General features: G+C 37.6%; 1 protein-coding gene and 1 long non-coding RNA gene across 2 annotated transcripts in view; one reads left to right on the forward strand and one right to left on the reverse strand.

Moving 5' to 3' along the window:
* The first annotated feature begins 9,825 nt into the window (after window positions 1–9,825).
* On the forward strand, window positions 9,826–22,663 carry LOC111872922. The gene is made up of 4 exons (XR_002844317.2): window positions 9,826–10,174; window positions 11,353–11,514; window positions 20,318–20,435; window positions 22,342–22,663. It is a non-coding gene; the product is annotated as an uncharacterized LOC111872922 (long non-coding RNA).
* The window catches only part of LOC111872921 (glycine dehydrogenase (decarboxylating), mitochondrial), a 30,549-nt gene continuing 19,508 nt past the window's right edge, over window positions 12,097–23,137 (reverse strand). Inside the window, exons 14-19 of the mRNA XM_023867211.2 lie at window positions 20,296–20,441; window positions 16,004–16,151; window positions 14,387–14,597; window positions 13,787–13,894; window positions 13,482–13,627; window positions 12,097–12,582 (exon numbers count right to left, since the gene is read on the reverse strand). Coding sequence (XP_023722979.1) covers window positions 12,472–12,582; window positions 13,482–13,627; window positions 13,787–13,894; window positions 14,387–14,597; window positions 16,004–16,151; window positions 20,296–20,441 — 870 coding nt within the window. The 3' untranslated portion in view covers window positions 12,097–12,471. The remainder of the gene's footprint in view (window positions 12,583–13,481; window positions 13,628–13,786; window positions 13,895–14,386; window positions 14,598–16,003; window positions 16,152–20,295; window positions 20,442–23,137) is intronic.

Genomic DNA, 23,137 nt, shown 5'->3' on the forward strand with positions numbered 1-23,137 from the left:
AAGTGTGATTTCTTGCATTGGTTTTCAATTAGATTGCGGTGAAAATTTAGATAGTAAATTTTATTTTACTTTTTTGCTTATGTGTGGTCATTACCAAAGGATAAGAAGGTCTATTTTTTAACTTTTTTATTATAGAAAGTAATAGTCGAGTAAACTGCTCATTTTTCTTCTCTTTTTACAGTTAAGGTAACACCATGCATAACTGGTCTTAATTATATGTACAAGGGATGTATCGGAAAGTTCCGGGACTAGGTCAAAAAAGAAATGCTGGTTTAACTTACTCAATTTTGGCTGCCGTGTCCTTCAAAATCCTCTTCCTGGGAATGTATACAGTGATCCCTTCATTTTTTATTCTATGTATCAAATGCACCGCGAAAGTAATTTTCCTTAACGCTGTCAAGTGCCGCTTATGATTCCCTTTTGATGTCAGACACTGTTCCAAAACGTCCCTTCAGTTTCATTTTCAAATTTGGAAACAAAGCCAAATCACAGGGGGCTAAGTCCAGTAAGTTGGGAGGATGGGGAACAGTAACCATGTTGTTGTTAGTCACAAACTCTGGTTCTCAGAGACGTGGGTGGGCGCATTGGCATGATGAAGGAGCAGTGCAGCACATGTTCAAATTTTCTTGGCAAAGATTTCTTGGCAAACTCCATAACTGATCGCAACGATGTCTGCAGGCTCATGGATTGTTTGGCGATTGTCTTTATGGATGAGTACTCGAATTTTTCAACATTTTCTGTTGTTTAGCTGGTGCTTGGATGCCCTGAATGTTCGCCATCAACTGACACTTGACCGGCCTTGAAACATAAATGCCATTCAGAAACTGCTGTCTATCTTAAAGAATGCTCTCCAAAATTCTCATAATACATTTAAAGGGTTTAGGTAGCAGATTCACCAAGCTTCACGCAAAACTTGATGCAGACATGGTTGCTTGATTTTACCATCCATCAAAGTCAAAATGAAACATGAAGTTGAAAAGCTCTCATGTAAAAATAACACATGTTCACAGTGCAGTGTCACATGGCAGACTGATGCAATAGGCTTGCGGAAGTGTGACCTTGGCCTCCCCTCTCACATTCTTTCACCGAGGCAGTTACAACAATTATAGGCCGGGAACTTTCTGATACCAACTTGTATTTGTCTTAATAGTTGAAGAGTGCCATGACTTTGCATTTAAAATGGTACTACAAGCTAACGAATGCTGAGAACCACTGTTTTAGTTTGTCAAACAAAGTTTCATTGTCTGTGTTTCCATATAGCAATAATGTAAGGCACAGGTATTAGAAGATGGAAGCCTGTAAGGAGACTGCAGTATGGAACTGAAACTTTGATGTGCTGGAGATATAAATGGTCTTGTTCCTCCTATATCAATAAAAATGTTTCAGAAGCAAAGTTACGTAAGGCTAAAAAAATGTTGTAATCTATCTGAATTTATTTAGGAAGTGAACCATGTGTTCAGAGCCGGGATAGTGCAGTTGTTATAGCTGCTGGCTATGGGCTGGATGGCTGAGGAGTCAGAGTTCGAGTCCTGGTAGAGGCAAAAATGTTCTCTTCTCCATGTCATCTACACCAATTCTGGGGCCCACCCAGCCTCTTATCCAATGGATATTGAGGGACTTCTCCCCAGCAGCCGGAGCGTGAATCTGAACACTTACCTCCAGCTAGTGCCGATGTCAAGAAAATGTGGATCTGTACATACACTTTCATGGCATAGTGCTGAATTAGTTAAGCACTGAGAAAACTTTACCTTTTTAACATGTGTTAGAACATAATGACATAGGTACAGAAAGTGTCCACATAACATTTCGTAGATCATGGCAGTAACTTCAAGAGACAAGCCACGAGGTGAAATAATAAGCATTAGTTGACATAACAAATAGTGTCAGACTGGACACTATATATAGTCACAATAGTCAGATTCATAAAATGACATGTCAGTATGCTCCAAGCAGCAGACACAGGACTAAATTGAAAGATTAATTTAACTTCTGAACTTTTGAATATACTTCAAAGCACTTCATATTTGTGGAAGACAAAGAAGAAAGTGGAACTGGGAGGGAAAGTGATATCCTCAGTTATACTTACTCATACTGTCAGTATTAGTCCCCAATTCCATGAAAATGTTACTTAACTTACCCCATTTAGGATGGAATTCTCAGTGGAACAAGAAAGTAATCTTCTGGTATGAACTGTTATTTCAGCTACTGCTATTGTTTTTTTCCTCTTCTGCGACAAATGGGAGTCCAACCTCGTGCAGCTTGTACTCATGAGTACTTTTACTGTCAGTCCTGTTGATTTGGTATTGGTTGGATTGAAATATTACATTCGATGGATAAAGTATTTTTCAGACTCTATCAGTTTGTTCAGGACTATTTTACTTTTTTCCCCCACTTATGCCTTGAAAAGCGGGGGATGCAGTAGCATAGTTGGTTGAGGCACTATGCTACAAGCCGGAAGGTCCCAGGTTAGAATCCTGATGAGGTGGATTTTTTTTCAATTGACCTAATCCTTCCAGCTGCACTATGACCCTGGGGTCGACTCAGCCTCTAACAGAAATGAGTAGCAGGAATTTTCCTGGGGTTAAAGGGCAGCCGGCACATGAGGCTGATAACCTTACCGCCATCTGTGAGCCAATTGTGTAGAAAATGTGGGACCCTCAACATCTCACAACCCTATGGGCCTCCATGGCCTCTTAAGGGGATACCTTTACTTACTTGCTTTTATGCCTTGACAACCAAACATGAGGTTAAAAATAGTTTTTTTTTTTTCCAAAGAAATAAATTTTACAGAATAGAGATGCCAGACATGGGTCCTTTTTGAAAGGCTGATAAGTCTGAAGGGGGAATGTCCTGAAAGTCCTCTGTTGAAATATTACGTCTCTGAGCTAGAGGAGAGAAGTTACATAAGTCAAAACATTCTGAAAAATAAATTTTGATACTAAAAAGTGAGATGAAAGAGAGAGGTATTACCTCATATTGGGAAGTTATGGTGCCCTAATGCAGAGAGTGAATTAATTTGTTATATATAATTCCATTCTGGTCTAGAAAACCGAAATTAACGGCCATGGGAATTCGTTGCGCTGACCATGCAACACCCTCTATCCACAAAAGTTGGCACTAAACTTTTCCAACAGGCAGCGGTCGCTCAGTCGGTATAGTTCGCTTGTGGACTAAAATCACTTGAGTTTCTTTATATAATTGCAGTATATTTCATACAAGAAAAAATTAAAGAATTGATTTATATTACAACATATTTTTCAGATTGCAGATTGTTTTGTTGCATTCATACCATATATCACAGGAGAAAAAAATTTCAGAATCTGTTCCCCTTTAAACAAATGCCATACCTTATCCATTGATTCACCCCAATGGAGTCAACAGAAGCTTCTGCACAGTATATACAGTCTAGATTTTACCAATTGCTGTATTCACTGTCTGCATCACTGCATAACTCTTAGGCCCACTGTCATCATTAGGCTCTGAAGATAATTTTGGCATGATTTTCTTGTTCTTCTTGGGCCTACTTGTCTAGTGTTTATGAATCTGAGATACAGGAAACATATCTGATTTTCTTCCTGTATTGTAAACTATTGTTTGTTTCTTAATCAGAGATTCTAGCTGCTTCTGTTTCTTGCATTTTGGTGATTCTTCAGTTTATTCTGTGTGATTACCTATGCATCCTCCATTTGTCTTATAAAGCAAACTGCATGTGTACATAGCTGTTCTGAACAAGGTTCTTGGCTGTAATTGGTCTGACGTTTTAAGACAGGGAAATGGGTTTGCGTTTGTAGGACTTCTAAGCTGTAAGAGACAAGAGTATAGAAATAGATTTTGACTGAATTAATTCAGAGGGTAGAGGCAGTAATAATTTTCAGTAGTATAATTCACATTTTACAGTCTCCTGAAAGAGGTGTTACAACGTCAGAGGGTTCAGAAATGTCACTTGGACTATTCTTGAACCAGTTGGCAACAGTTTCAGTGCCATGTTGCTGTGATATAAGCTTCTCAATCCAAAAAATACAAGTATTAACAGTTCTGCTGATGTTATTCTTTGAATGTATTTTGATTGTATTGCGCTTTCAGGCAGTATGTGATGCCATAAGAGACACGTACAGAGGCTGTATTTTTGCTGTGCTTTTTGAGGTCAAGCACAAAGCTGAAACATGACTTTTATTGACATCATTGGTGACAGTTGTGATTAATATCCACCTAGGGCAGAAATGAGGTTTTTGGAAGGTCTTACAGCCAGTCAGTGAAGATATCTATCTGCACCCAAGCTGATGGGTGATGGGCATATATGGTCTCTGGTGGATTGCCCCCCATCAGCTGTGTTTTTATATTTTTGTGGAGAAACATTAGCATTGGGGTAATTAATTACTGATACCAGTCCACCTTGCACTGTAGATGTGAGTGCAATGACTTGCATCTTCACTTTCATAGTTATCACTTTACTTTTTGTTGCTCAGCAAATAATCTGTGTTTCATTAGTATTGAACAGTTTACTTAGGTTAGCTTTATTTTTAACATTTCCACTTTATACATATCTGAAAACTGTTGATCATTTTCTGGAGTGAAGGCCTTAATCTGGGCTGCAGAAATCCCCTCATGGGTTATGATTGTCAGAGATTGGTTTCCCCTGAGGAAGGCATGCAGCCACTTTCTCCTGCTAGTGCTTTTTCTTTTGAAAATCAACTTTGTACATTATTAGGTTCTGCTAGTTTTAATCAATTTTATTTCAGATTCTTTTGTTTGACCCCAAAATATCTTAGAGCCATTTTTAGATGAGATTAATTGTATTATACATACTGGTAACAATGCTGTGTGTCAGCATAATGAAGTGCTATCATATTTAAGAGTTGACTTACCTGTCTGCTGCACCTACTAATTGTGGATTGTGGTACACCATAAATTTTGGAAAGCTTTCAAATATTCTTTCAGTCTAGAAAACCGAGATTAACGACTGTGGGGAATCCATTGCGCTGACCACATGAAACCTTCTATCCGCAAACGTTGGCATTAACTTTGCTGACAAGCGGCAGTTGCTTGGTCGGTATAGTTCACTTGCGAACTATGGGCCACGGAGTTTAGTTTTCATTCAAATATTCTTTTGTTTGCTGCACACTGCTGTTTCCCCTGGGATAAAGTGACTAGGGTGTGAAGCTGACCACTTGCCTTGAGCTAGTGCCAAGGTCAAGAATACATGGATCTATATATCCACTCCTCCATATGTCTTCGTGGCATAGTGCTTAATTAGTTAAGTACAGGAACCAATTTACCTTTGCACCTTCAAATATGTTGTGAATATTATTAAGAGTTCTTAAGTTTGATGTTAATGTATCAATCTGACATTCAAGACAGTTAAATCTGGCTGCTGTTTCAGTTTTATTTGTATGCCAGCTTAAATGATCATTTAATTAATAAATAAAAACATAATAAACATTTTAGACCTTTTTACTTTTTTGATGTATAAACAAAATCTAAGATTTGCACTAATGCAGCCACTTTACAGATATGTTGCAGCACACTTCAGAGTTTCATTTCAAGTTGCTAGCAAAAAGTTGTTTTTCTCTAGTGAAACACATCCCACATTACCTCTGTACTTCATTTTTATCAGTTCTAACCTGTACTTATTTCAGTGCTCTTACTATCCTTTTATTTATTTGGAGTGTATAATATTTGGTTCTTAAAACAGTACATTATGAAAGAACTATGTTTAGGTGTAATCAGTTGTGTACTAGAAAATTTGAATCGATTTATGTGTATGTGTATTTTATACTGCTGAACCTACTAAATTTGCAACATATGTTTGGAACAGCTTTACAGTGCAGTGCAGTAAATGCTTCATAAGATTTACGTTTCATTTGTGATTATTAGACTTAATACAATTATACTATAAATTAAATTACACAAAATCATTGCAATTCTTATTTTATCATAAATATTTTTCTTAATCATACTATTTGTGACGTATCAAAAACCAAGTACAAATCCACAGTATAACTAATTTTCAATGTTATTGATAGATTTCTATCCATCAGCTGTTATATTTTTTGTTCCCTCTTTCAACTTATGAAGCTGTATTGTGTGCATACAGTATATTCTTCAGGAACCTAAAAGACGTTTATATTACTCTGGTACTAGTCTCAGTTACAAAACAGAAATATTCCATTACATTCCATATTTGTGCTTGCACAATATTTATTATAGGAATTGCATTTGGTATTGATATATATAGAAAATGTATGATCTTCTTGTTTTTTTCAGTCTGGAAGATTCTGTTTATTTTTTAATCCTTGATTCATGTGCACTTTTAGTTGTCATAAAAGTTGCCATACAAAAAAATATATTATGCTAAACCTTTGCTCTGTGTCACAGTATAAACTGATGCAGCTACTTTTTTCAGTTAATAGAGAAGAAAAGAACATTTCCATCATCATCATCATATGAAGGTCCTTGTTGTGTATACTATTCTCTCAACACTTTTCACCTCATATGCATACCTTTTTTGTGTTAAATGTTAAATTTCATAGATGAACTGGGAGTTTTTAGAGCTTTCCTAATTTTGTGTAATGCCAATTGTAAAAGCTTTCCAACTTCTGTACTTTTACACACATCATAAGTGAGTTACAGCAGTTTATGTAGTGACCAATGCAGTATCATATCATAATTAGCTACAGTGATAATGAATTACATAATTCTGGTGCAATGTTGATGTAAGAGTTGTTAATTTGTATAGAGTTTAGGTAGTTTCCACTTCGCTGACATTGTAATGTCATATTTGTCATCTGTATGCTAGGTGTATTTGTATAAAAGAACAGTGGAATCATGGATATGTAGTAGACATTATATTAGTGCAGTTAAATAACAAAAAATATATGTTATGGATTTTGGATTCTGGTTATTGGTTTCATTTTGCTGATTAAAAGTTCCCTGTCTTTCTTACATTCAAGGCACTAGTTTTGAGACAGAACCACTCATATGTTAGTAGTAGATGAGTATCAAGTATTACCCATTTTGGTTACTTGAAATTTTTTCAAAGTTATTCATAAGAATTATAGATTACATAATTTCGAATGCTTTAGTCCAGTGTTTCCCAACCCTTCTGATGCCGCGGACCCCCTGTACTGAATGTTAATTGACCACGGCCCCCATAAAATCCAAAAGGGAAATTTTTTTATATTTTACATATCATGAAAGTGAAGCAGTAACTTATGATTTTACAACACTAAATGTGTCATTTATGACAATAAAATACTGTTATAAATGGAGCTTATTCAAAAGATCACAAACATATCAGTTAGGCCTAATATTATGAATTTAACACTCACCTAATCAACGATCCACACTTTAAACACTGATCCATATCTAAATAAGAGCGTGAACAAACTGAAAATCAGAAGTTTTGTTGTGAACTCAGTTATTTGAACAAGAGCAGAAAAACTGAATATTAAACCGAGAAAAACACACTTGTATAATATTATAAAAATTCACTGCACAAAAAATAAAGACACACAGGTTGTTCACTCTGCCACTGAAATGAATAAGAAACGTGGTCAGTGGTCCCAGCTTTATTCCCAACCAAAGAGGGATGGATTTGGTGGGGAGGAGGGGAAGAATGGCCAGACATCAGGTAAGGACAACAGTCTACCCTGAAAGACGGGTCTGAGATGCAATGGGCCGACCAAAAGAAAATGTCCTTGGAAAAAGCTACACAAATCGTTCGTTATTCACCTCTGCTTTGCAAAGGGAAGGTACTGTTACGGTACCAACAGTCCCGTTAAATTTTACTTCAACCTTGGGCCTCAAGAGCCAGAGATATACATTGCAAATATTCCAGGTGTGAGGAACACGATAAGATAAAGTTAAATGAAAATAAACTATCCCGCGGACCACAGGTTGGGAACCATTGCTTTAATCCATGTACTTGGCTGTTTCTGAAGACAGTGACACTTTATGCTGTTTGTAATCCAGAAAAAAAAAAAAAAATATATATATATAAGCCAATTGATTGAAATTATCTTTTTTTTTATTGTTATTCTTAGTCGGGTGAGCCTGAGTCCACTTGGAACTGCAGCCACTACTGGCCTATTGTACCATCCCCAGGTGACAGATGATGGTGATTTTGGAGCAGTTGGTGGAATGAAGATTGGCAGGGGAAACCGAAGTACTCGGAGAAAACCTGCCCCAGGCCACTTCATCCACCACAAGTCCCACATGGCCTGATGAGGGCTCAAACCCGGACTGCCGCGGTAGGAGGCCAGTGACTAACCACCTGAGCTATGTCACGACCATTATATTATCATGTTAAAATGTAACATATGTCATAAAAATCTGCATTATATAAATTATTTTTGTTCATTTATTTGCTCAAACATAGATTTCTGTGTTTTGCACATACATGCTTGAAAATACTAGGCTGATGTTCTCTGTACAGTTCCATTCGTTTTATGTGATCTGTGCTGAGAAAGTAGATTATATCTGCATATTCATGCGTGGATTAAAGTGGATCCGTCATCTTATGCATTGCTTAAGGGGCAGTTGATGGAGGAGGACACATTGTCAGTGTTGCTTCCAGACTTGAATTTCGTTGTTTTCAGTATTTGCTGTGGTTTTGCACTTCTAATTCAGACCAATCTGACAGCCTATTGAAGGGCTGGGTGTACGCACATGCACACTTGCAAATTTGCTCACACATGCAGACACAGATGATTTACTTATTCCATTCATACAAAAATGACTTACGAATAAAGCCTTCAAATGTTCTTAACAGAAGAATGTTCTTTCATGGTTCTTGCATAGTGTAGAGATGCTGACTAGCAGAAGCAGGCAAGTGGTGTGATGGGATTCCAAATATGTTTGCTGCCTAAATGTGCATTGAATGCCCATATTGAGAATATAAAAAATCATTTAAGTTTTTGGTATGTGTCAACAAACTCGAGTATCTTATATAAAATATAGAAAGTTGAGTTGTTGAATGTTTATATATTTCACATGTTTAGTTTCAAAACTTGCCAATTTCGAATAACGGAGTTATTGAAAGTTAGGGAAAATTGTTAAAAATGACTTTGAAAGGTCAAGGTTCCAGAATCCACTCACATTTTGAAATCTCGGAAAAACGAAAACTTTGGGGATTTAAAAAGTTGTAATTTTTTCCCCCCACATTTGAAAATGTTTAAATATCTTGGGTGAAATTTCAAAGGTATGAATTTGTAAACTCATCAGAATGACAAGGTCCAATTTTATGCTGTGATGGATGTGAGTTGGTGTGATGCGTCAGTATAATCTAAACAAACGCAATATAATGCTCTCGATCGCAAATGTCAGTAGGAATAAGTGGATCCGCACATCCAATCTAACATAATTTCACATTGCTCAATCTCAGCAAGGGATGACCCAGTTAGCAGGAGGTGCGCAGTTGTAAGCGCAAATGAAACATAACCTAATGTAACCCGACATTGTTCAATCCGAACAAGTGTTGCCCGAGTGAGAAGTAAGGCGTGCAGTGGTCTGCTACAGTTGTGTCGGTTGTGTCTCGCACATCGCGAGTTTGCGTGTCCATCATGATTTTATTACAAATTGTAATAAATTGAAAATGATGGCTGTGAGTGGTACATCGTTAATGCCGAGTTTCGTGAAAATCAGACAAATGTTTCAAAATCCGCGCTTGAGGGAGACATGATGGCTATTGCCTGCGGGGCCTGTTCCATAAGGTGTAACCAAATTTAACCGAAAAACGTCGGCAAGAACTATGTAGGCTAATATTCGATACGTTAACCGATACTTGTTTGTTAAACTGGGAATTTTCGGATGCAGATGTTGGTACATAGGGACCAACAAGCTGATCAAGCTCGCTCAAGCTGAACGAGTTGAACCAGGTAGAACGTCCTGAACGGTCGTGAAGTCGTGAAAGCGGGGAAGTGATAGCGCGCATGGTACAAACGGTACAAACGTCCATATGCGAGTTTTGTTGATGTGTGAAGACGTGAGCAGAGTGTGGATATGTCAAATAGTGAATAGTTCTGAATAGCTCTAACCCACCCTACATTGTGTATAGAGCAACCGAAGCAACCTCTGGTGAATGGCGCGGCATCCTAGTCCTTTGAAAATGAGTGAATCCACAGTTTGAGCCGTTTGAGCCACACTGAAGGAAATTTCTCTACAGTTAAGACGCCATGTAAGTACATGTCTGAGGTGTATGTAATTTCTTTAATGTTTTCATGGAACCTAATGTTAATCCGAAAGATATGCTGACATGACGGTTGAAAGCTGGAATAGCGGAAGGAATTGTGCGGCTGTTGCTAGTTAACGGCGCGTTAATCACGTTGCCGCCTTCTTGATTAAACAAGGAACAATATACGATTAAATGGAAGCTATATTTTCTGTGTGGTCCACGCCAAGGCTATATAACTTGAACAAACGTGAAAAGTGAGCCAGTTCCCGTGTGGATGCAGCGTTGAATACCACCACTGGAAGCCCTGTGAGTCACAGGAGACGACAAAAAGGGAACCCAGTGCCTGGGAATAAACTGGGCCACCCTGTTCCTGTGGTATATAAATAAGGGTACCTGGCCCTTCAGATTGGGGGAGTCTCGAATCTGAGATAGTAAAATATGGTCATGAGTCCCATGGGACTTGGACCTGGGAATGACTGCATTGGCGAGGGCCAGCAGCAATTGTGAATGGCAGACCTGCCCTATTGTCAGAGAGAGTGCCCCATATCAACAAACCCTCAACTGTCTGACAGTAATAAAAATTTGGTGGCAAGCCCCAGATGGGTGCTTCATTTCAAGACAGACTGGCCGACTGACTGTTGGTCGTAACATAACTTTGACTCTTAAGGGAGTCAGTCGGTAGTTAGCAGTCAGTCTTGAGTTCCACTGTTAGCAGCTGCTTCGTAGCAACGACTTGCGAACAAGCAGAAGACTTTATGCATACTGAAGAGTGTAAATAAGGGAAACTGTTCTTGTTATTTGTAGTTACATGTTCTGTGTGCTGAATAAATTCAGTTATCCATCCAAACCCTGTGTCTAGTCACATGTGACAATATGTTGTAAGAAATTCTGTCTCACATTTAAAATTTATGGATTTATTGAAGAGCATTATCGAAACGTTTTTATACACACCACCATGTCATTGCCATTTCAGCCCCTCTTGAACTTTTTTTGTTCCCAGGCTAAGAGATATTAAAATAGCAGCATTAGTCCAAATGGCCTTGGAATGGAAGTTGTGTAAAGGTGTGGAGGAATTACTGTAACCAGTTTGTATGTTTTTTGTGTTGGTTATGAAACAAAGACTTGCAGTGACTTACAGTTTCTTCTGTTGCTAACGTTTTGTAATATTTTGTACCACACAGTGGTACAGATCTATTCTTTCAAATTTCAGGTCACTCCAACAATGTGGGAAAATTATATTGACAGAAGTACAAAGCAGAAACTTCTATATAGAATATGAAAGCTGTAGCTATTGCTCCTAGTTTTGAACATTCCTCCAAGTCAGAAAATGATTCAGATGACTGGTGAGTCCTACATCTTATCTAGGTCTCCCACGTCCCCTTCATTCTGCTTTATATGTGCCTTCCTCATCTCCATGGTGGTTGCTGTATGTGCCATTCATAATGTCCTTGTTGATTTGATCACCCTAATAACATTCGGTCAAGAGTACAGTCCTCATCATCATTCTCTTCTCTTGTCTGTGTAATGTCTGTCATCTGGAAACGGTATTTTTAACCCCCATGTGTTACAGGGAAAGTATTAACATTGTGGTAATGGTACTAGTAATGAAGAAATGTACTCTTCTGCTATCTTGACCAGGCACCTGCACCATTATGGAATACAGTAATGATATGCATTGAAAGGTTGAAATTAGTCTATTTTAATACATTTGGATGGCATTGTTAGTTGTGTATGTCCATTGAATATAAAGTGCCTTCAACTTTCCGTTCATCTCCATCACTCCAAGTAAGGTAGCTCAACAGTAGTATTTTTTACCTGCATTCAAGAGGTATACATTTTGGTACTTGTTTGGGGAATGATTTTTTTTCCCCCAGGGGTTTCCTAAGTCATTTCAGGCTACTTTCAGGTAAGAACTTTTAAACAGATTATGACCACTTTGTTCTATTTCCCTTCTTACACTAAACAACTGACTTCACTCTGTATTTGATGCTGTATAACCTGTGATATTCAGACAACACTGTTAAATAATCTTAAATATCAAAATATCATAGCATTACATTCCAGATTGCGTATCTTAATACACACCACCAACTAGACCTCAAATCTCAAAACATTATTTACCTCTTCTGCATTTCTTTGAGCATGCTTTCTACTGAATACATTTCTGCATGTCTGATAGTATATATTAAGTAAATATATTTTGACATTTCCACAATGAAACACGAAATAAAACAACATAAAAGAGGAAGGAACTTCATTCTATAATTCTTAATTGTATGCAAAACATGTCAAAATACAGATCAGTAGGCTGGTAAAATTGGTGGGCAAGTGCAGACGAGATGTTTATCTCCATATATATCATCAATTCTTCCAACACTTGGCCACACTTTTGTTTCAGCATGAACAAATGGCTAGAGCAGAGAAAAAGAAAATACTCTCATTAAAATTGTAGAAGAAATAGTAATACCTAAAATATCATGGTGATGGTGGTGGCGTGCTGGCACCAGGCTGGTACCTATGACACAGGATGTATACTACAAACAACTACTCTCCACTAAAATAATTTTCTGTTACATATATGTGTTTACAGTGTCAGTTGCATATTAATTCTTTTCCATACCCAGTGCAGTAGAATATAATAAAAATAATTATTCTCTTCTGTACATAACATACCAAAAGACAATGTGTAAGCAGAAATTAAATGAATTATTCTGATAGCCAACCAATATGTACACCACATTTTATAAAATGATTTATATGTAAACTGATGGCTCCCCACCTTCCATCCCAATATTGACTTTTTAAAAACCACAAACTTTTGTCATATTACTGAAGACGTTTGTAATTATTTAGCTGGTTGTAATATTCTCTTTTTTTATGAAACAAAAACATACATAACCATACTCATGAAGTCCACCATTTGAATCTACCCCGAGTTAGCAAATTCCATTCTCCATCTTCACACCTTATTTCTCACATATCTGTGTTAATATTGTCTTTCCATCTATATGTGTATAGCTTTCCCACATCCGTTCCCTTGAGATTCTTCATTCAAAATTTTGTATAAATTTCGGACTTACCAGTGCATGCTGTATATCCTGTCCACCTCATCTTGTGTTTAATCACACTAAAATATTCCAAATTATGAAGTTGTCTCTCACATAAATATCTTGTCTCTGCCAGGAATTGAACCCTGGTTATCCAGCCTTTAGCTGGTTGCTATACTGACTGAGCTAAGTAACTAAAATAAAAACCTGTCATAATTGTGATTTTGGAAAGGAATTGTTTCTTCGTGGTCTGATATACTTACAGCTGGAAATGCAGCTTGTTCCCTTGTGTATGGTCTGTTCCAGTCACTTGAGATCACTTGCGCTTGTGTGTGAGGGGCCATTGTAAGAGGATTGGTGCGGATGTCCATCCTCCCTTCCTCTATGTCATTTATTTCTTGTTTGATATCTAAATAATATAAAAAGTGTTTGAACATTAACGGCTGTTGCGTAAGTTTTGGCTCCTCCATATTTTTTTGCTTCCTTACAATGATTGCCATCCGTGCAGTTGCTCTAGAAGATGAATCAATAAGGCTTATTATTTGTAATGATTTTAAGTATTACTTACAAATTAAGGCATCACAGAACCTGTCCAGTTCCTCTTTGTCTTCAGACTCAGTTGGCTCAATCATCAGAGTCCCAGCGACAGGCCATGACATTGTGGGTGCGTGGAAACCTGAGTAACATCATATGGCTTTAATATTCAAGTGGTGTATTTGATATTATGATTAGGAGAACCAGGTTAAATAGAATTAATAATAATTTTCAAACCCATCAATACATAATACACTCTTTGAGCATCATACCAATAAATTATGATCTTCATTGCCAGAATAGTTTCACTGTTATTATTTTTCTTCTGGCAACATTTCCACTGGAAAGGTGAACCAGTCACTTGGAAGACCAAGAACAAGTTGGAAGAAGAATATTAAACTGGATTTTAAGTAGATTACTGTGAAGATATGACCTGGATTGAAGTGACCCAGGATCATGTCCATTGATGGCTTTGGTGTCAACTGAATTAAATCTACGTTGTTTGTCCCCAGAGAGTTGGCCCTCCCCACTTAACTCTCACACTCTACCTTTCTCTTGCACACATAAATAGTGATACCTGTATTTTGGAACAAAATCTGACCTTCCTATGGTTTTGTGGAACATGATACTGTACCATAGTCCATAAGTCGCTTGGCAATATCGACTGCTTCAATGTTTGCTGTCTTCTTGAAATCTCGAACATCCAGAATGAATTCATGAGCTACAAGCGAACTCTTTTGTCCCTTGAATAATGTCTTGTAATGACCTTCTAATCTTTTGCTCATGTAATTAGCATTCAGAATTGCCACCTGAGTTGCTTTCCTCAGTCCACGTGGTCCCATCATCTGAAAAGTTAACCAGTGAATTATATATAGGGAGTTAATGATTCCATCTAAAATAATGTCTGAAAATAATATTCAGTTCTGTTTCTCTGAAGTTTCCCCAACTTAATCTCCAAATAATTTCTCTTGAGCAATTACCTGTATCAGTGTTGAGTTCTGCTCAACATTGACATCTGCTGACAACCAAAAGCTTTTGATCTTCCAAATAATGAATTACTGACATTCACTTAATGAAGTAACCCTTTCACACCTGTGTTTTGGAGTACTGAAGTTCCTTGAAACCTTATTTTATTTTAGTAAATATTGATGTCAACATCTCAGGTCTACCTTCATTTTTATGAGTATATTAACCAAATGAAAACATTGTGCCAGCTTTCCAGCTTATTTTCTTTGAATCTGACACTGTAATTAAAATATTTATGAAACATGTATATTACGAATATGAGAGTTTTCAGGGTTGCAGTTTGTATAATTAGAGTAGATGGTGAAAGGTTAAGATTCTAAGATGAACTGAAATGCTGGGCTATGATATAAATTTTTGAAACAAAGAAATAGTAGTATGTTGATGATCTAGTTCCAGTTAGACTTTATCTTCGACACAGCAAACAAACTGTGGCTGGACATAAGCACTATACCTTAATGTAGAGGGGTGTGGTGTTAAAGATCCACACATTCTTAACATTTGCACTAGATGGCCAACTTCGCACTCTCTCCACTTTACACCTGTGGAAAGAGCTCCCAATATCCATTGGATTGTAGAGTGGGTTAAACCTATTATTGATTCTGGATATGGTGACTAGGGAAAAAATTTCTGTTCCAAGCAAGAATTCCATACATACAGATATGTGATAGATCTGTAGAAAAATTTCCATTTATTTTGTTTTAATTTCTCCTTATTTATATTATTTCTTAGGTCATTTAATGATGATCATGAATAATGTATTGGGAACAATGAGGAAAGAAGGGGCTGTTATTAATTTTAAGGTATTCATCTGAAACTATGTAAAACCATGAGATTCTTCAGTTAGTATTTGAAGCAGATACTTTTGGGTTCTGAAAAATGTTTATACAAGTCAACCAGTTCAGTTATTATTATGTTTGCTGCATATGGACAGTAATTCATAAAATTTCTACAGAACGTTTGATTTATATTGATTGAATATCTGCAATATCTGTGATGCAAAACGAAATTAACCTACATTCATCTGAAAGAAGACAACTCATGGCCAGTGTCCTGCACATCTTAAGAATAAAATAATCTTGATTTTCAATTCTTTGAAATATCTTGGAGTTGATAAAACATATAATGCCTTTGATTTGAGAAATATCTTGATTTGTATATCAGCACATTCTTCTGTATTGGTAGATAGTTTCTAATACTTGTCTTGTACACATACAATACACTTTACCTTGATATATGCCCATGAGATAGGAAGAATTGCAGATGATCCAAATGGAGCTGCACTTACAACGCCAAATGATTTTGAATGACGACCCATATCAGCCATTGGGTTCACTACAGGATGTGTGGGTAAAAATGGTGCTAAGTGAGCTTTCCTGTAAAGTGGATAACATGCTCATGTTGAAATCAGAAGCATTTATAACAAGTGGGTTACCATCACATGTAGTGATATTGTCTCTAAGTATGACCATCTGTCATATGAATTTCCCTTCTGGGATTACCATGCAAATATCAGCACAGCCAAGAGCTACTGACTCTTTGCTCAATCAGACTTATCTCTGCTTAATCCAGTCCACAGTGTTGTTCTTTCCTTTAGCTTTTGACCAGCCCTTATCAACATAAGCTTTGGGCTCATGAAAGCTTCAGTCAGCACTGCAGTCTTGTACACAGGACCACACCTCTTCAGTGAACTTTCATGTAACTGTAGCTTCACTTCCAAGACTAAACTATAGCTTGTTCCATGGAGGACCTTGTGAATAGATGTTTGTCATAGTGTCTTACATGAATTCTGATTTGCCATACTTCTTTAATGAATGGTACATTAAAGCTAGGAAAAGTGGTTATTTAAATGTATCTCTATTCATATATAAACCTAATTTAACTGAATTTATTTCCTAATCAGTATTGTCAGTATATGCACACAAAAATATGTAAACCCAATATTGAGATAATTGATTATTCTGTCCAAAAAAAGTTTTGAACTGTGTATGTCAGACTTTAAATCTTTATGTAATCTCATATCATTTGATTCGGTGATTAATTTGCTAATTCAGAAAGGATGTGCTTCATGAATTTCGTTAATATAATGTCACTGATTACCAGAAACTACTATTTTTTTTATTGCTAGTGGGGTGGGACTAAGTCCCTTGCACTGCTGCCACTTCTGGCCTATTGTACCAGCCCCAGATGATAGGTGAGGGTGATTGTGGAGCAATTGGTAGAATGAAGATTGGTAGGGGAAACCGAAGTACTCGGAGAAAACCTGCCCCAGCGCCACTTTGTCCACCACAAATCCCACTTGAACAGACCCAGGATCAAGCCTGGGCTGCCGCGATGGGAAGCCAGTGACTAACCGCTTGAGCTATGGCACAGCCTTACCAGAAACTAAGCTGGATATATGTGTTAAAGACATTGATGACTGGTGTAGGCAGGCTTGTCCCCAGGCTTGTTTAACTTAAAGCTAGCTGCTTGTATGACAATGGCAAACTGTATATTCTATATAGCTGTATGTCAGTTTGATCAGTTGTCAGGAAGTAATGAGAACAGAAGAGATCACAGAATAAAATCACTGAACCTATGACTATGTAAAAGAAAAGTTTCAGACTTATTGTATGGACTGGACTTAGAATAGCTGTTACTACATAATCAATTGAGCAGCACAACAAATTTTCTCAAAATAAAATTGTAAAAAAAAAATCAACTATTTCATGACACAGTTTTTGTTGTTTCTACATCACTAAGTTACCTTCCATTGTATGTAGATCAGAAACACATTTCTACATGATTATTGCTCAAAGTACATGAAATGAATGTGTAATGGAGGTTTATACTTGTTTATCTTTGGAACAACTGGATTTTAATGAAATTTTTTACTGGGAGACATAAGAGGTTCTAAACAAAATCTGTTACGGGAATTTAATTTCAATTTTGATCAGTTCTATATAAGGCATTGTATGAAGCTCAAATCTAATTCTATAAATGTTCTTAAAAAAATTATATCAGCCAACCAGAAACTGTTATGTAATCTCAGTAAAATCTACAACTTTAAGGAAACATTTTTTGTATCATATACGTATACTTCATGAAATGCAACAGAAAGATTATGTATAGTTCAACAGTGAGAATCTTACTGCACATTAGCAAATTTAGGACATATTTCTGTCATAACACTGCAGTGTAAGTTTCATTTTTCCCTTGTGCATGCTACATGTCCCACCTATCACTAACTGCATGGAGCAGTGTCCTTCTTGAGAAGCTGATGGCCACCAAACCACTCCAGAATTCACTGCCTTTTATGCAACCTGAAGGTTCACTACCATGTTCTCAAATGTCTGCCACTGATGTCTATCCTGAGCCAGATATCTCCAATGAATCCCTCCCCTCCCATCACATTTGGTGGGAAGTATAAATTATGAAGCTCCTTGTTGTGCTACTTCCTCCAGCCTGCCAGCACTTTATCCCTGTTGGATTCAAGTGTTCCCCTTAGCAGTCTTTTCTTGAACTCTTAATCTGGTGTCTTCCCATAATGTGAGAGACCAAGTTTCTCACCCATACCAAACAACAGATGAAATTATAGTTCCATATTTTAAACTTTATGTTTTAGGTAAAAAGTAAAGTTGTCCCTCTATTTAACTAAGTAACATCATGAAGGTATATAGGGGAGTGGATATATAGACCCATATTTTCTTGATCTTGGCACTAGTTGGAGGTGAGTGGTCAGCTTCACGCCCCGGCCGCTTTACCCCCTGGGACTCATTGGATAGGAGGTTTGGTGGACCCCAGAGCCGGTCTGAATGACATGGAGGAGTCCCACTGGGACTCGAACTACAACCCTTTGGTCACTATACTGACTGCGTTATGCAGAGTCACATGTTTTTAGGTGTCAGATGGGATAACATAAGATTCTGAACTGAATGGCAGCAAGCATTCCTCAAATTTAATTTGCTCTTAATTTCTTTGGGGCATGCAGTAGCGTAGTTGGTTGAGGCACTATACTACAAACTGGAAGGTCATGGGTTCAAGTCCCGATGATGTTATTGGATTTTCTCAGTTGACCTAATCCTTCTGGCTACACTATGACCCTGGGGTCGACTAAGCCTCTAACAGAAATAAGTACCAGGAATATTCTTGGGGGCAAAGGGCAGCCAGCGTGTAGGGCTGACAACCTTCCCACCATCTATGAGCCAATTGTCTAAAAAATGTGGGAACCTCAACATCTCACAATCCTATGGGCCTCCACGGCCTGTTACAGGGCTACCTTTACTTTTTACTTAATTTCTTTGTAAATACAATTTTTATTTTTTCTATCATTACTAAATATTTGAACATTGCCACATTTTCAGAGGATCTCTTAACTATATTTATATCATGATTTTATCCTGCATTCAGGTTAATGAGACATGAATGTAAAGATCAAGTTATGTCTGGTCTTAATTAAGCAAGCACCATACCATGAAGACATATGGGGGAGTGGAAATATAGCTCCACCATTCTTAATCTCAGCACTAGATGGGTGTGGGTGGTCCAATTCATACCCCTACCTCAGTATATTAAACATCAGTGCAGACCAGACTAGTAGTTTCTCTTGTTTGTCTTTATGGTATTTATAATTTCACACAAGAGATTAACTTGACCAGCATAGAGAGCTGATGTGTCCCTTTCAGTTTCATTCCCTCCTGGCTTTCTGTGTTCTTCCTAATGGCATATTCTGAAGGAAAGTTGAAAAGAAGTTGTGTTACATCATCTCTGTTTCATACTATCCTCAATGGGGAGTGCATGTGATAAATATTGAGCTGTACACACTTTATATATGTTTTGTTTAAACACATTTTAATTATTCTGGTATAGTGAATGTGATGAGAATGTTGTGCAATACTTCCCTCTTACCAGAATCATGGGCTTTCTTGGTGTCTGCATAGAGGTGATATGCTGTCCCAGTGTACTCCTATTTTTTCCCCAGTCTGAGTAATGCAGAATACTGATTAGTAGTACTTTTATTGTCACAATCCATGCAAATGACCCCCATCACCATAATAATATTAATTAAGGAGTACAGATTGTGAAACTTAATATTATTATAATTTTCCCCATTTTCTTGTTACTCTCATACCCCAGATATTTTTAGTTAAGCTAAATTTAAGCAAACCTTGATCAAATGTTGCACCTGAATGGCTGCCATTCCTGTATTCTAATATAGTTTTGACCTAGAGGGCAGCTGTTCTGGCTGGAGTTGTTCTTCAGTCCATCAAGGCAAATACCAGGAAAATACTTTTGAATATCTACTGAACTCATCTTTAACACAGGTTTGCCCATTTGGCAACTGGAAGAGCATTATTAAATAAACTAAGAAATAAGTAACATGACCATTGCTTTGGTTGGGTATATCTTGCGTGTTCTGAAGTTATCTCAAATGATAGGAACAAGTAAGGAAAAACTCCAAGTGATTGGTTTACATCTTGTATTTTCTAAGGACGTTTTTGTGATGCCATGAACATTAGCACTTGGTGGAAGACAACTTACACTCCTATTGGACCCATTCCAGGACCCCCACCACCATGAGGGATACAGAATGTTTTATGGAGGTTCAGATGAGACACATCAGAACCGTAGTCACCTGGGCGACACAAGCCAACTTGTGCATTCATATTCGCTCCATCAAGGTATACCTGAAAATGTATATACATTTTTAAAGGCAAAATTACAAGTTGACTTTTCATGCAAGTGAAGGACATGGATAAATAATTTTTTTTCTTTTCATTTTTACAAACAATGTATGTTACATGTTTTGTTCATTTTTAGGTTCTTAGATTTTACCATGTCATCAGGTAGTTGCTTAGTTTTGGGGATTTGGCCATGTTTGGCTGTTTGGTCTGGTTTGGCAGTTGGTTAATTATGTCAGAAGGTGGTTAATTAGTTAGAAGTAAAAATGTTGACACAAAAATTTGTAAATATATGTGGATTATGTAAAAAAAATTAAATTCGCTTAGTAGGGGTGGAGTCCAGCTGGGTATACTCTCCATGGCGGCCACTCATTGGCCTATTGTACCTGCCCTGGGTGATTATGATGATGGAGAATTTGGTGGAATGAAGATTGGCAGAGGAAACCGAAGTACTCGGAGAAAACCCACCCCAGCGCCACTTTGTTCACCACAAATCCCACTTGACCAGACCCCGGGATTGAACTTGGGCCGGCACGGTGGGAAGCCAGCAACTAACTGCTTGAGATTTTGTAAGATTTGAGGTTTTCATGGCGGTGACTGAAGAATGCCATCTCCTGGGATGTGGCACCATGTAGATATCGTTCAGGGAGTTTTGATGTGCACTCAGAAATGATATCCCATTCCTTTGGATTGAGTCATGGAGACAAATGAGTCAGCATGGTCCGACAGTGTGTAGATTGGCAAATCAGGACATCTGGCTGCCTGGTTTGGTGTACAGAAAATCATTTTGTAATGGTTATACTATACTTCAGAGTTCAGGAATTGTACTCGTTACATGTTGAACTGTACCCCACCAGTTGTCACTTCATGTCTTCAGAATGCATCTGTCATATTCTGCTATATTATAAAGCTGTGTTTACGATGGGGTACCCAAAAGAAACCGAACTAATTTTTTTGTGGGCAGAGCTTTTGTAGTACCGCGTTTTGCCGCTATAAGCGCATAGAGCTAACATTCCTGAGTCGATAAGCCGACTACTGTTGCTTCAGAAGGTAAGGACTAGTTTCGGCAGAGTTTATAGTGACAACTGTTTTGTGTGATCGTCATTTTTGCAATGGCTGATTTTCGTGAACAGCGTGCGGCGATGAAATTCTGCTTTTTGCTCGGGAAAAGTGGAACAGAAACTCTTGAAGTGTTAAAAACGGCGTACAAGGACGAAAACTCAAGTGTTTGAGTGGTTTTCCCGTTTCAAAAATGGTGAAATGTCAATTGATGACAAACCTCGTTCTGGTCGTCCTTCCACGGCCCGAACACATGAAAATGTTGAAAAAATTCGTGAAATCATCAAGGAAGATCGACGATGGACCATTGAAGAAATTGTGGAGCTGTCGGGAGTGACTTGGAGCTCAGCGGCCAGATTTGTGGCAGTCGGGTGACTGGTTTTTCCATCATGACAATGCCCCTGCTCACACAGCCCTGTCTGTACGACAATTCTTGACCAAAAATGGTATGACCCCTGTTCCTCACCCTCCATACTCACCCGACCTTGCCCCGTGCGACTTTTTTTTGTTTCCTCGAATGAAAAGAGACATGAAAGGAAAAAACGACGGAGGCGCTGTCAAGCATCTCAAAAGATGAATTTAGACAATGTTTTGAAAAATGGAATAAAAGACTAGACAAGTGTATTAGTGTAAGTGGAGAGTACTTTGAAGGGGATTGAAGGTTTGTGCTTAAAATTTGAATAAATAAGTTTAAAAAAAAAAAGTTCGGTTTCTTTTGGGTACCCCCTCGTATGTCAGTGCTTTAAGCCCAAAAAAAAGGTTTTGTTGATTTCTACAGAATATTTGAGTTTTTGTGAAAGATTTTCCAGCACCTGAACTTGCTAATTTATCTTTTGCTTTATTTCAGGTGGTGGAGGATGCATTTTCAATGCATTTCATTACTCATGGCTGATGTGACATTGTCTGCATAATTATGAATGTGGGAGAGGTGGGATGATTTTATGCTTTACAAACTATAGCAGCATTTCAACTCATAGAAATACTTGTTGATTATGTCTCCTCAACATGATGAAATCTATTCAGATATTTCAAAATAAATGCTCTAAAAGGGTAGTAAAATTTTACTCCAGACATAACACTTCCATTGCTGTAAAGGTGAAATATATTGTAATTAATGATTTCCATCCTGTAGTTTTTCACGGCCATTAAAAGGAGGTAATGCCCTTGAATACTGGATATTTATCAGTCACTGAATTAAATCCGTGAAAATGAGTATGAGTATGAGGGGTGAGCCATAAAAACCGGCCCTTGTACCTTCAATGATCAATCTGTGAAAATGAAAGAAGACAACCCACTCAGCATCAGGGTTTGCCTATGATTAAATGAGAACATTTATACTTGCCTAGCATAATTCATAATAATTCAGATTTATTGATTTAAGGCATCAAAACAAAAGAAGAAACTCCATAGTTTTAGTCCACAAGTGAACTATGCCAACCGAGCAACTGCTGCTTGTCAGTGAAGTTAGTGCCAACTTTAGCAGATAGAGGGTGTCGCGTGGTCAGCACAATGAATCCCCATGGCCGTTAATTTCGGTTTTCTAGATCAGAGCTGCTATATCCTCGAAATAGTTCCTCAGTTATCCTCATGAGCCTGAGTGGACCCCATTCAAGACCCACTACTTCTCAGAAAATCTGGTAGCG

Source organism: Cryptotermes secundus, unplaced genomic scaffold (genome assembly GCF_002891405.2).
Source record: "Cryptotermes secundus unplaced genomic scaffold, Csec_1.0 scaffold407, whole genome shotgun sequence".
NCBI lineage: Eukaryota > Metazoa > Arthropoda > Insecta > Blattodea > Kalotermitidae > Cryptotermes > Cryptotermes secundus.